Source organism: Pipistrellus hanaki (genome assembly GCF_964339955.1).
Source record: "Pipistrellus hanaki genome assembly, chromosome: 6".
NCBI classification, from domain to species: Eukaryota; Metazoa; Chordata; class Mammalia; order Chiroptera; family Vespertilionidae; genus Pipistrellus; species Pipistrellus hanaki.
This window is the reverse complement of record NC_140508.1, coordinates 6357039-6371556: the sequence shown is the minus strand read 5'-3', so window position 1 is coordinate 6371556 and position 14518 is coordinate 6357039. Positions and strand designations below refer to the sequence as shown.

Sequence of the window (14518 nt, the reverse complement as noted above, 5' to 3'; positions counted from 1 at the left end):
CCAGCACCAGGAACCCTGAGGCTCGGCCGCAGGTGCTCTGCTCTGGCAGAGAGGCCCCCTGTGCCTCAGTGCCACAACGATACAACAGCGATAACCCTGTCACCCGAGGAGCCACAGGCACAGCTCCAGCTGCCAAGTGCCAGCCAGGCACTCGCCCGACTGTGGGAGCATAGCCTAGAGCTGGAGGTGCAGCTGCGTGCAGGTAGAGTTCCCCACGTACCTGGTGCCATGGTTCTTCTCAAAGTAGGCGGCCCGCAGCCACACACTCTTCTTGCTGGGGAACACCTGCAGAGCGTAGGCGTAGATGGCGCGTGCGCACTCCAGGGCATTGTGGGCCACACACTGGAGCAGAGACAGGTGTAAGGACGGGTGGCCCGCACTGGCCTCGGAGCATGAGGTGTGGTGCCCTCCCCAAGGGCGCCCTCCATTAGAAGCCATACCACACAGGAGGATGGGGTGTGAGCACAAAAGTGGGAGCATGTGGGGGGGCTGCGACAGGGCGGCCTGCCAGCCCAGACAGACCATGGGAGCTGGTGTGTGGAACACCCACCACGGCTGCAGGGGAGCGGGCGGGCACGGGGTGAACACATCCATGCATGTGAGGTCCTTTTGAAAAAAGTGCAGCATGTATTTTAACTGTAAGTCACACACACCGCAGATATGCAAAGTCCTCTCCTGTCAAGAACAGGCTTGTGTCTTGCGATGAAAATCCACTAGGAAGTGTGTCAGGAACAAAGCTTTGCCAGTGGGACGTGAACTGGAATTGGACAAGCAGCCTCACACCTGTGCATCTTCGTACAGGAGGGCCCGAGCCACCCAAGGCTGCTTCCCTTCAGCCACTTCAGACTGGGTCCCTCCTCAGTGCCACGGCCTCTGCTGAGCCCGCACCACACACACCAGGAGGCCCTGCCGTGGGCGTGGGCACATTGGCCTGCACCCTTCCCATCACTTCTGACCAAGGTCCCGGAGGCCAGGCACAAGGCTTTCCGGCCTCCGTCCACCACAGCCACCGCCCCACGCCCCACAGGCTCACATGACAGCTCGGCCAGGCCTTCCGGGGTGAGAGCCCAGGACAACGCTCCGCACTCCAAGCACAAACCCCTCTGCTCCGCTCAGGGCACAGCTCTGAGGGCAGCTGTGGGCTTGTAAAGAGGATGGAAACGAGGACACTGCACCAGCTCAGGCCACCCCCCTCTGCTACTGTCTGCAGGGCGACGCCCACCACACCCCCACGGGGCCAACAGTAAGGAAAGCAAACAGGCACAGTGTCTAACTGCATTCGGAATAAACAGAGGCTCGGCAACTGGGGGCTGGGGTCCTCTGGGTGTTTAGAGAGTTCCTCCCAACACAGAGGCTGTGTGGATATCCCGATGGGCTGGACCCCAGCAGCAAGCTAACCAACTGGTCGAAGAGTCTGCCCCCTGGTGGTCAATTCGCATCATAGAGATTACTCAAACAAATGACTGGACACAGCATATTAGGCTCTTATTATATAAGGATTCTTCATACTTTTGTATGTCGTATTACATATTAAAAGGTTGTAACAAGGTGTAGCAGTTGGCCTGTGTCTCTCGACCCAAATGTGGTGTGTGGTCAGTGGGCACAGGCCATCTGCAGGCCGGCTTGGTAGCTGGGACACGGCCAACACCGCCTTCAGGGGAGGGGCGGGGGCCACAGTGCACACAGGACTTGGGACGATGGCCATGGTGACAGACTCCCAGAGAACCGAGTGGGACCCTCAGTCTCTCCTGATGTAAAGGGGTGGATGCCACATGAATGAGGGAGAGAGGGAGGCTGTCCTTCACTGTAGAATTCCTTCTAATAAACTCTAATCAATCAGAGGAAACAACATTTAAAAAAACCTCCATTTGGCTGAAACCGGTTTGGCTCAATGGATAGAGCGTCGGCTTGGGGACTGAAGGATCCCGGGTTCGATTCCAGTCAAGGGCATGTACCGTGGTTGCGGGCATATCCCCAGTGGGGGGTGTGCAAGAGGCAGCTGATCGATGACTCTCTCTCATCGATGTTTCTGACTATCTCTCTCTCCCTTCCTCTCTGTACAAAATCAATAAAAATATATTTAAAAAAAAATAATAAAATAAAAAAATAAATAAAAAACCTCCATTTGGCAAATACCATGGCAATAACTGACAGAGGCCAAACTTAATGGGCCTGCAGGTCAAAGTTTGGCGAGAAACAAGATGTGGGGAGTCTCAAAGTGTCCCCCACGAAATACTGCTTAATTAAAAGGGGAAAACCAGTAACCTTCCCTTGGCGAGCCTGGCAAGCGCCCCCTGGACTGGTCAGGGTTGAATGGGTGCAGACGGCCCCCAGCACAACCTGCCGGGAGGACGCAGTCCCCACCAAGATGCAGAACCTCAACCCGCCCATGAGACACGTGCAGGCTGAGGCCAGGGGCCCCGCAGAACCACTGGCCCGGACGCCTCCAACTCACCGGACCCGTGGAGCCAGAGACAGGCCGGGGCCCTCCTCAGGCCACGGAGGCCCGAGGAAGTGGCCTGGCAGCGACGCCACAGAACGAGGCGAGCCACCGCTGACCTCGGACAGAGCCCGCGTGACTGACAGTCCTGCACCAACACCCACCCAACGGGGATGAGCTCATGAGCGCCCTCCTTGGAGAACACACACTGAGGTCGGGAGATGTAAAGGGCCATGCCATCTAAAACTCACTCTCAAAGGGTTCAGAGAAAAATGAGGGGCATGTGTGTGCATGTGGAGAATGAGAAAACAAATGTGGTAAAATGGGTAAGTCTGGTGGATTCTGGGTGAAAGGCATAAGAATTGTTCATAGAGTTTTGCTACTTTTAGATAAGGCTAAAATTATTTCAAAATAAAAAAAAGCTAAAAAAGGGTTGCATGCAAGGGATAAAATACTTTAACTGTGACCCTATGTCTTCTCTGGACAACTGTCCTAAGGAAATAGTCTCAAAGTACTAGGCAAAAGCTGTGCGCGCAAAATGTTTTCTGAGTGCCGCTTATAACAGAACCAGGGTGGGGACCAGCCAGATGCGCAGAGGTAAACACTAAGGGAGCGTGTGAACCTGGGGCCCAGTCCTCCCAGAACTCTGAGTGAGTGCGTGCTACGAAAGCAGCTCTTCACGCGGATCTGTCCCTTACGACGCAATGATGGCTACACACCAGCACATCAGAGATTCTCAAACCCAAGCAAAGAGACTCCAGGCCCGAGGACCAGACTCACACTGTCGGCGTCTTCCATCCAGGTGTGCTTCCGGTCCTCCTCCTCGATCCCAATGCCAATCACAGCTCGCATGACTGCCTGACAGGTGGCCACACTGCCTGCCTTGTCACACTCCTCGGCATCCTGAGAGGGAGGGACACAAAACTGAATCCACAGCGAGTGCAGGGCTCCACGGACGGCGAACACCGAGCGCCCTGCTCCTGCAAACGAGGTGTGTGGGTTCCATAGGTTCTGACTGTTCTGCTCACTGGTGTACCCATCCCTGCACCCAGCAAATCAATGCTCAACAAACCTTCAGTAAGCACCTACTGTGCACAAAGGGCTACGGAGGCAACTCAGTGGCAAGAAGAGGCTCCTGCGCTAAAGAAACGTGCAAAGAGCCTGGAGGACAGACAAGGTCACACACTGTGTCTGCTGGTCTGGGACAGGGACCTGTGGGGCGAGCTGAGCCTCACACAGTCGGCAAGGTAGAACCTGAGGGAGGGGCCGCACAGGAGCATTCAGGGGGAGGGGCTGCTGGCCACAGGAGAGCACCGGGCTTCCCAACAGGAGAGAGGAGATATCAGGAGACACAGACCTATCACTGGTGTCTCTTGCACATCAAATGGAAAAGGACCAATAACATAAGAGACATACAACACACAGTTCTCTAAGAAAACACAAATGACTTTTAAATATGAAAAGAAATTCAAAGCCGCTTTTTTGAAAATTGATTTTTAGAGCCCTAGCCGGTTTGGCTCAGCGGATAAAGCATTGGCCTTCAAATTGAAGGGCCCAGGTTTGATTCCACACATGCCTGGGTTTCCGGGCTCAATCCCCCAGTAAGGGGCATGCAGGCAGCAGCCAATCAATGGTTCTTTCATTGCTGATGTTTCTCTCTATCCCTCTCCCTCTCTAAAGTCAATAAAAACGTATTTTTTTAAAGTTGATTTTTAATATATTTTATTGATTTTTTACAGAGAGGAAGGGAAAGGGATAGAGATAAGTTAGAAACATCAATCAGCTGCCTCCTGCACCCTCCATACTGGGGATGTGCTTGCAACCAAGGTACATGTCCTTGACAGAATCGAACCTGAGACCTTTCAGTCCCCAGGCCGACGCTCTAACCATTGAACCAAACGGGTTAGGGCTTAAAGTTGATTTTTAGAGAGAGGGAGAAGGGGTGAGAGAGAGGAACATCGGTTGGCTGCTTCCTGCACGCCCCCTACTGGGGATATGCCCTGACTAGGAATGGAACTGGCAACACTTCAGTGCACAGGATGATGGCCAACCAACCAACCAGCCAAGCAACACCAGCCAGGGCCAAAGCCGCTTATTATTTTTAATCAGCTTAACAATAACCCACAACCTTCGGACCAACTCGATTATTATTTTTAAAAATATATATGTTTTGTTGATTTTTTACAGAGCAAAGAGAGAGGGATAGAGAGTTAGAAACACTGATGAGAGAGAAACGTCGCTCAGCTGCCTCCTGCACACCCCTCACTGGGAATGTGCCCGCAACCAAGGTACATGCCCTTGACCAGAACCAAACCTGGGATCTTTCAGTCCGCAAAAAGCCACTTATTTTTAAAAAGCTCACTAAGATATCCCAAGTGCCATTTCATACATATCAGAACAGTGGCCTTGAAACACAGCCAGCACACAGCTAACACCTTTTATTTTTATTTTTTGTTAATCCTCACCCAAGGATATTTTTTCCATTGATTTTTAGAGAGAGTGGATAGGGGGAGAGAGAAAGGAAGAAAGGAGGAAGAAAGGAAGAAAGGAAGGAAGGAAGGGAGGGAGGGAACTGGTTGCCTCCCACACTGAACTTGAAACCCAGGTGTGCGCCATTGACTGGGAATCAAACCTGAGACCCATTACATGGGGCCCAACACACAAACCACTGAGCAATACCAGCCAGAGCTGTCTGTCACCCCTTTTGGGGTTTTTTTGTTTGGTTTTTTTTTAAATGTTTTGATTGATTTCAGAGAGGAAGGGAGAGGGAGAGAGATATAAACATCAATGATGAGAGAGAATCATTGATTGGCTGCCTCTTGTAAGCCCCCTACTGGGGATCGAGCCCTAACACAGGCATGTGCCCTCCTGGTTCATGGGTTGATGCTCAACCACTGAGCAACACTGGCCAGGCTATTTCTAGTCGCAAAGTGACATGAGCAACACATGTCCACATGCGGAAAGGGCCTCAGAGCACCTAACCTCCATGTGCACTTGGTTTGCCACCACAAAGCTCCAGTGCGAGCAAGGAAAGCCCATGGCCAGCCCTGTCCTGGGAGAGGCCCCGTGCGGAGGACATCCATCTCTGGAGCTGCCGCTGACCCTGAGCGCAGCTGCAGGCCCACCTGGATCCACTGCTCGCGGTTGATCTCCACCCCGTTGGCCCGCAGAGAGGTGATGGCCCGGTCAATGATCTTCTCCACCATCTGCGTGTTCCCGTTGGCTTCCTCCAGCTTGGCAGCCGTGACCCAGATGTGCCGGTCTGTGGGGATGTTCTCACGGGCCTTGTTCAAGACCTTGCGGGCATTTTCATAGGTCTCCAACCTCGCCAGAGCGAGCCACAGCTGTGTGGAAAGGCAGACATGAGACCCAAGGGGCAGGTGCCGAGCCTGCCTCAGTGGCCCCATGGAGCTTCCCAGGCCTGAGCTCTCAAGGACCACCCGAGCAGGGCCCACGGACGTGACAGCAGCATTTTCACTCTGAAAGTTGCTCAGTGAGGCTGCTGATTTACTTAGAGACTGTCTCCTTTCCGGGAAAAGAAACGTATGCCCTGTGTGTGGAGCGGGGGTGAGCAGGACAGGAGGCCGCTTCCCCAGCTAAAGATCACGTGGGCGTTCAGCCTCCTGTGCTCTCACACCCCAGCTGGTGACTCGGCAGCATTTCAACACCACGCATGTGTACAGGCTCTGTTTATTTTTATATAAAGAATTAAGATTGATTTTGTTTGGAAAATTTCGCAATTCCCCTCAGGATAATGAAATACATACTGGATATCATAAAACCAAGACTAAAAGCACTGCACACTGCTGTGAACTTGAATGTTTAAAACTAGAGAATTCCAACTAGCTCAGAGGCAAGAAGCCGACTTGGTGCTGGGTTGGCAGAAAGATGTGTCAGTGATTTCTATCACTCTCTCCCCTCAGTCCCCATCTGCAAATTCCGCGTGGCCAGGCCTGAAGGAGGGCTCCCACAGAGCCCAGAGCGGCCGGCTGACCATGGCCAGGCTGCTCTGCCTGCAGCTGTAGGCGGCTTCCCCTGGCTTCTTATTGCACCTGGGTGAGCTCAGTGCCCAGCTGATGCCACTTTCAGGTCCTGGGCCTGGGCTCAGCCTCAGTGGCAGTGATGAGGCTGAGGACTCACCTCCACGCTAGTGGGGCAGCACTCCACGGCTCGGCTGAGCATGATTCTAGCATCTTCAGGCTCTTCCAGCTCAACTGCTGCCTTCCACAAGCGAACAGAATTGGGTACATGCTCCAGGGCTGGGAAAAGTCACAGAAAAGGGGAAGTGATGCTGCAGCCAGCAGGGTCAGGAGGCCTGGCCTAGGGACAGCAGGCCTGCCCTTTCTAGGGGTGCTCCAAGGCCTGGGGCACAGCAGACAGCTGAGGGTGGTGCATCCCCTCCACCATACACACTGAAAATCAATGTTAGAAAACAGAGCAACAGAGGCCCCCACAGGCAGCCAGCACACAGGAAGGCCCAGCAGGCAGGTGGTGAGTGAGGAAGCGAGCGCCAGGGCAGAGAGCACGAGAAAGGAAGACAGATGACCCTGGGACGTGCCCCGAAGGCCGTGTGCACCCGAAGGCGGCTCAGTCCCGAGACCCAGGGATGGTTTACACAAAGCTCTGCCAGGCTGTGTCAGGGCCACCTCGAGCGTAAGGGACAGGCCAGGCAGGAAAAGAGGAGCCTGAACAAGAAATGCCTGTGAGAAGCCGGGACAAGCCGGGCCCTCACAGAGGCAGATGTGACAGCAGCCTACAGCCCTTTGGGTAGGTGGGTGGGGGGGAGGGGGGGAGAGACACACAGGTGTTGTCCCTGTGCTCAGTGACCAGACGACGAGGGCTGCTGCAGGCTGCCATGCCAGGGGCCAGAGTCCATGCTGTATGTGAGTGCCCTGGTACACAGGAAGCAGCCCATGGCCCAACCCCTGGCATAAGGCTCCCCACCCACGTGTACCCTTACAGGGGAGGACACTGAGACTCAAGTCAAGCACTACGCTCAAGCTCACTCAGCCTCAAGCCTCAAACCAGCAGAGGAAGCTGAAGCTCTCCCAGCAGAGCCCAGGACGTCGGCTGCACTGAGTGTGACCGCAGCCGACACCCAGACCAGAGGCTGAGGGCCGCACGGTGCCCTGTCATCAGAGGCGGCATCTTCGTTTTCAAACATCAGCCCTTTCCAGGGGTGGCTGCCAAGTGCACAGGGAGGCAGCACGGCTTTCTCAGGCACCAGGGAACAGGAGCTGCTTCGGGAAACCCTCTACGGAGGGGCAGGGACAGGACCATAACCAGGGAGCGGGGGCAGGCCAGCTAGGGTTCCCACATCCCTCCGCCTGAGCACAGCTGCTCCCTGACCAAAAGAAGAGCTGAAGGCCTGCGCCCCTCCAGGCCGGGACGGCCGGTGTGTCCCAGCCTCCCGGCAGGGCCTCCTCCAGGCCCATTCTCTCTCCACACATCGAGCCAACTGGAAACGAACCCAGGCTGTGCGGGGAGCATCATCACACGGTGCAGGCGGCCACAGAGCTTTCCTGAGTCAATAAATGCTAACTGCCCAGTTTAATGTGTTTGTCATCAGAAAGCTCGTTTTCTGGCTGAAAAAAGGTAGAAGCTAATTTCTACCAAAGAAGGTACTAATTTTCTGCTCCTGGCTCCGTTTTGAAGAGTCTGGCTCTGAGAATTTAATGGATAGCAATGCTGCAATCAAGAAATCAGAGGTGAGGCTGAAACCGGTTTGGTTCAGTGGATAGAGCGTCAGCCTGTGGACTGAAAGGTCAAGGGCATGTACCTTGGTTGCGGGCACATCCCCAGCAGGGGGTGTGCAAGAGGCAGCTGATCGATGTTTCTAACACTCTGTCCCTCTCTTTGCTCCCCCTCTCTTCTGCTTTGTAAAAAATCAATAAAATTTTTTTTAAAAAAAAAGAAAAAAGAAATCAGAGGTGAGCCCTGGCTGGTTTGGCACAGTGAATTGGGTCCCGGGTTCGATTCTGGTCAAAGGCACATGCCCAGGTTGCAGGCTCACTCCCCAGTAGGGGTCGTGCAGGGGGCAGGCAACCAATGATTCTCTATCATCACTGATGTTTCTATCCCTCTCTTCCTCTTCCTTCCTCTCTGAAATCAGTAAAAATATATTAAAAAAAAAAGAAAAAGAAAGAAAAGAAAGCAGGCTGAAGCCGGTTTGGCTCAGTGGTAGAGCATCGGTCTGCGGACTGAAAGGTCCCAGGTTGGATTCCGGTCAGGGGCATGTACATTGGTTGCGGGTACATCCCCGGTAGGGGGTGTGCAAGAGGCAGCTGGTCGATGTTTCTCTTTCATCGATGTTTCTAGCTCTCTATCTCTCTCCCTTCCTCTCTGTAAAAAAATCAATAAAATATATTAAAAAAAAAAAAAAAAGAAAGAAAGCAGGGGTGAGAGAAAAACTCTGAGCACGTGATACACACCTGCAGGCAGAGCCGCACAAGGTGGATGCCACCTGGCCTCTATCGAACAGATGTAGAGTCAGAAACTACGCGATGACACCAGAAGGCGTGACATCACACACCTCTGACATGTGACTCAAACACATCTTAAACACAAGAGCTGGCCACCACCCACTGAAAACTGCCCCCACCGCCACAAATGCATCTTCTGCGCCTGTGCTGAACCCAGGCTCCCTCCAGCTGACTGGCATCTGCTCTGGAGCAAACAGCAGCAGCAGGCCCACAGGGAGGCGAAGGGCGATCCTGTGTATCAGTCCCTCAGGATGAAAACACAGCACCCTCCAAAGCTGCATCTTGGCAGTGACTCCTGGATGGAGTCAGTTTCCCTGGCAACAAGCTGTGCAAGGGACCCACTGCCTCGCAGGAGTCCCGCCGGACAGGAGGAGCTCATCGCCGCAGAGCTCTGCTGCCCACGGGGCCTGCGTGACACTGGCGCTGGCGCAGCTCGCCCTCCCACAGAGCAAGTCCTGAACCAGCATGTCCACCGTACCTGGGCCTCAGCGACGGCCAGTCACACCGCAAGAAAAGGCAGGAATGGGATTTATGCCAGAGCATCTCAGCCAGGGGGCACTCCCCCACAGAGGAAAGGGCAGGGGTAACCCAGCCAGAAAAAGGCCTGAAGATGCCACCCCCTCTTTACCTACTCCCAGCAAACCCACGGAAGGAAAGCTGCTCTCCCCGGGCACGGCCCCGGGGGCGGAGGAGGCGGCCCCGCACACGGAGACAGTAGGACACGGCTCCGGGCCGCGCCCGGAGGCTCACCTTTCCGAAGAACCCGCTTCTTGGCACGAATGTCTGTTTCCAGCTCTGCTGCTCTGATGTAAATCCTGACAGACTGGGGGAGGTGACGGACAGCTTGGGCCACCACAGCCTTGGCAGTGTCCCCAGGCTGCAACCTGGCTGCTTCCAACCACACATCTTCACTCTGAGGGCAAACAGGAGAAACGGCATGCTACGTGCCAGCCGGAGCCCCGCCGAAGCGGCAGCCCCTGGGACTTGCACACAGCCTCAGGACACGCGGCTGGCCCCCGGACCACACCCATCCACGGGGCTTTTTAAAAGACTTCCTAGCTCTAGAAGATGATTCTTGAAGGATGAGGGGGGTTTTTATTGTTTGTTTTTTTTAAAATATATTTTATTGATTTTTTACAGAGAAGAATGGAGAGAGATAGAGAGCTAGAAACGTCGATGAGGGAGAAACATCGGGGATGTGCCCGCAACCAAGGTACATGCCCTTGACCGGAATTGAACCCGGACATTTCAGTCCGCAGACCGACGCTCTACCACTTAGCCAAACCGGTTTCGGCCACTGGGGCTTTTTAAAAAAATACTTTTTATTGGTTTTTAGAGAGAGAGGAAGGGAGTGGGAGAGAGAATTAGACATTAATGAGAAAAACATCAACATGGACTGAATGTCTCCTGCACCCCACTGGGGATCAAGCCCACCCAAAGGTGTGCCGATCGGAAATGGAGCCAGCCACCTCTCGGTGTGGGGGGTCTACACTCAACCACTGAGCCGCGCAGGCCAGTCCCCGGTGCTTGGCCTCAAACACAGCTGTACCACAGACCTCGTACCGCCAAGGCTTGGGACCGTGGCCGTGGGTCACTGGCCACACGCGAGGAGCCCAGCAGGAGCCCAGGTGGCATGCACAGGCCCTCCCCGGTCACGGCACCCGGCTGCCAATAGCGCGGCCACCTAGAGCAGCCCTCACGGACCCCCGGCTGGCGACCGCTGGCTTAGAGGGTCTCACTTGCCTTTTTTTTTAATAAACCTTTATTGTTCATATTATTACAAAAGTTCCTCGTTTTTTCCCCCTCCACCAGGTTTCACTTGCCTTTTTAAAGCTTATTTAACCACTCCACCTCCACAAGGGCGGCATCCTCTAAGATCAGCACTTATCTTTCACGTGAGGTGGGGTGGGGTGGGAGCGCTGACCAGCCTTGCCCTTGCCAGCTAAGGCTATCCTGCCTGAAACCGTGCCTGCTGGTGAGGGCCCTCCTGGCCCCACCCGTCTCACCTTGGGGCACATCTCTGTCCCCTTCATGATAAGGTTTCGAGCGACTTGCAGCTTCCCGGTGACTTCTTCCAGGCGGGCGGATGCAATCCAGGCGGGCGGGTGGTGAGGGTTTGTCTCCCGGACAGACTTGAGGAGCAGTCGTGCCTTTTTGATGTCACTACAGGGTGAGGAGGCACAGGTCAGGCGCTGAGATGTCCCAAGCCCAGGGAGAGCACCAGCACAGACAGCACTCCTAGGAGCGCTGAAGCCGGGGGACACCCAGCTCACCCTGGCCAGCACCCCAGCCTGCTCAGCAGCCATGCAGACAGGCACGGAGCACGTGTTCGATGAAGGGATAAAGATGGATTTAATGGAAAATCAAACAGCCACACCACATACTTCTGAAAACACCCACATCCTATTTGACTGCATGTTTTTCAAAGAAAATCCAAACATTCTAGGCAACCTGAGTCCCGCTCTGACCCCCGTTCCTCAGATCACTCACTTGATGTCCCCTCCGTGGGTCGGGATCATGGAATTTAAATCTGTCAGGTAGCCTTTGGGGTCGACTACAGTCTGTCCACTCACAGAGTCAGACACCTGCAAAAGAGGCCAGGCACTCTGGTCAGAGGGGCCCTGGGGCCCCTCCCACCCGGCTGCCAGTGGGTATGAGAACTTGAGAAGCAGAAAACACATTCATGTAAACAACAGCTTGTGATGATGATAACCCAATTTCATCTATAGAGAACACAGATTTGTATTAAAAAATAAAACCATGCCCTGGCCAGTTTGGCTCAGTGGATAGTGTTGGCTTGCGGACTGAAGGGTCCCAGGTTCAATTCCAGTCAGGTGCATGTGTGTTGGTTGTGGGCACATCCCCAGTGGGGGGCGTGCAGGAGGCAGATGATCGATGTTTCTCTCTCATCAATGTTTCTAATTCTCTATCCCTCTCCCTTCTTCTCCGTAAAAAAAGTCAATTATATATATATATATATATATATACACACACACACACACACACACACACACACACAAAAAAAAAAAAAAAAAAAAAAAACCAAAAAAACCAACCTAGCCTTAGCTGCTGTGGCTCAGTGGATAGAGTCAGCCTGTGGACTGAAGGGTCCCGGGTTTGATTCTGGTTAAGGGCACATGCATGGGTTGTGGGCTCATCCCCATTAGGGGGTGAGCCAATCAATGGTTCTCTCTCATCATTGATGTTTCTATCTCTCTCTCTCTCGCCCTTCCTCTCTGAAATCAATAAAATATATTAAAACAAACAGACAAAAAACCTGAACAAACAATTACAGCAAGGGGGCAGGGTGCAAGGCTCATGTGCAGAAGCCAAATGCTTTCCTAGGTGCCTTCAACCAACACATGGGATCTGAACTTAAAAACCCTATCCCGTTGTTTCTTTTTTAATATATTTTTTTTTGTAGAAGGAAGAGAAAAACATGGATGAGAGAGAAACATCTATCAGCTGCCTCCTACACACTCCCTACTGGGGATGTGCCTGCAACATACATGCCCTAGACCGGTATTGAACCTGGGACCCTTGAGTCCATAGGTTGATGCTCTATCCACTGAGCCAAACCAGTAAGGGCCCCATCCCATTCTTATAATAGCATACAGGACGTTTTCACTAATGTGTATATAATCTAACAAACACATCCAAGACCTCTGTGAGGAAACTACAAATTCTGATGAACAGAACCGAAGAACTTGGTCAATGAAGAGAGATATTCCATGTTCACGGATAGGAAGAATTAATACTGTCAGGATGTCAGTTCATCCCAACTTGATCTGCAGATTCACTACAATCCAATCAGAATCCCAGCATGTTATTTTGTGGGTACTGACAAACTGATTCTAAAGTTTATATGGCGGGAGGGCCATAAAATCTAACTGAGGATAGCCAACACAGTACTGAAAGAACAGAAACACAGCCTGGCTAGTGTGGTTCAGTGGTTTGAGTATTGACCCATGAACCAGGAGGTCAAGGTTCAATTCCTGGTCAGGGCACATGCCCAGGTTGCAGACTCAATCCCCAATGTGGGGTATGCAGGAGGCAGCAATCAATTATTTTTCTTTCTTTTTTTTTTTAAAGATATATTTTATTGATTTTTTACAGAGAGGAAGGGAGAGAGACAGAGAGCCAGAAACGTCGATGAGAGAGAAACATCGACCAGCTGCCTCTTGCACACCCCCCACTGGGGATGTGCCCACAACCAAGGTACATGCTCCTGACCGGAATCGAACCCGGAACCTTTCAGTCCACAGACCGACGCTCTACCTCTGAGCCAAACCGGTTTTGGCTCAATTATTTTTCTTTGTATCACTGATGTTTCTCTCTTTATCTCCCTCGCTCTGAAATTAATAAAAATACATTTAAAAAGAAAGAAAGAAAGAAAGAAAGAAAACAGCCCTCGCCAATGTGGCTCAGCGGGCTGAGCGTCCTCCTGTGCACCACGATGCCACAGCTGGATCCCAGGCCAGGGCACATCCACGATGGGGGGCTTGATTCCGGTCGAGGCACGTACAGGAGGCAGCCAATCAACGATTCTCTCTCACATCTATGTTTCTCTCTTCCTCTCCTTCCTTTCTCTCCTAAAATCAATAAAAACATGTTTTAAAAAGTCATAATAAATGCTGTTAAGGATGTGGAGAAACCAAACCCTCTTTGCAGTGGGCGTCTAAATGGTGCAGCCGATGGGGGCAACAGTATGGGGCTCCTCAGAAAACTAGATACAGAACCACCATAGACCCAGCCACTCCACTTCTTTTTTTCATTTTTATTTTTATTAAAGCCACTCCGCTTCTACGTTTATACCCAAAGAACTGGAGCAGGGACTCAGCTACTGTGCACCCAGGCTCACAACAGCACTAGCCACAATAGCGACAAAGTGTAAGCAAACCGTCTTTATAGAATCTCTGCTCCCATCAACAGTTCAACAAGTACAACTTTCAACCATAAAGAGAACTTTTTAAAATCTAAAAACAGTTCAAGAAGAAGTGCAGTAAAAGATCAATTAACATGTAAGTGCTTCTACTGCATCCAAGGGCAGTGACTGGCGAGCTCACTGCACCACTCTCACTGTGTCTGCATACAGGAAATTGTTCCTTTAAAGCAGTGGTCGGCACACTATTAGTCAACAGAGCCAAATACCAACAGTTACAACGATGGACATTTCTTTTGAGAGCCAAAGTTTTTAAACTTAAAACTTCTTCTAACGCTACTTCTTCAAAACAGACTCGCCCAGGCCGTGGTATTTTGTGGAAGAGCCACACTCAGGGGGCCAAAGAGCTGCAAACTCGTGAGTCGCAGTTTGCCGATCATGGCTTTAAAGCATTTACCAGGAAGCTTCAGTGCACCCCCACCCCCTCCGCCCCGATTCTCTGGCATCTGGGGGGCGGGGGGAGAGGATGCAGACATGCCTGTGTGCGTGCACGTCTCTCCAACACAAGTCAGAATCACATACATTGCTCTGCCATCATTGTCATGGCATGAGTCCTCCCCCAATTCGTTGGTGCTCCTGACTTTAGAGTGCACAAGTTTTCTACTTAAATGCAATCCAGCTTGAAAGTATCTTCCTTCCTGGTTTCTGCTGTGC

General features: G+C 52.4%; 1 protein-coding gene across 2 annotated transcripts in view; it reads right to left on the bottom strand.

The window, feature by feature from the left end:
• Positions 1-14518, bottom strand: part of PRPF6 (pre-mRNA processing factor 6) — a 50288-nt gene that overhangs the window by 8377 nt on the left and 27393 nt on the right. For both annotated transcript variants that reach the window (XM_084887372.1, XM_084887373.1), the window contains 7 exons: positions 11413-11507; positions 10929-11085; positions 9673-9835; positions 6581-6699; positions 5566-5784; positions 3221-3343; positions 221-342 (listed from right to left, as the gene is read on the bottom strand). In XM_084887372.1, coding sequence (XP_084743498.1) covers positions 221-342; positions 3221-3343; positions 5566-5784; positions 6581-6699; positions 9673-9835; positions 10929-11085; positions 11413-11507 — 998 coding nt within the window. The remainder of the gene's footprint in view (positions 1-220; positions 343-3220; positions 3344-5565; positions 5785-6580; positions 6700-9672; positions 9836-10928; positions 11086-11412; positions 11508-14518) is intronic.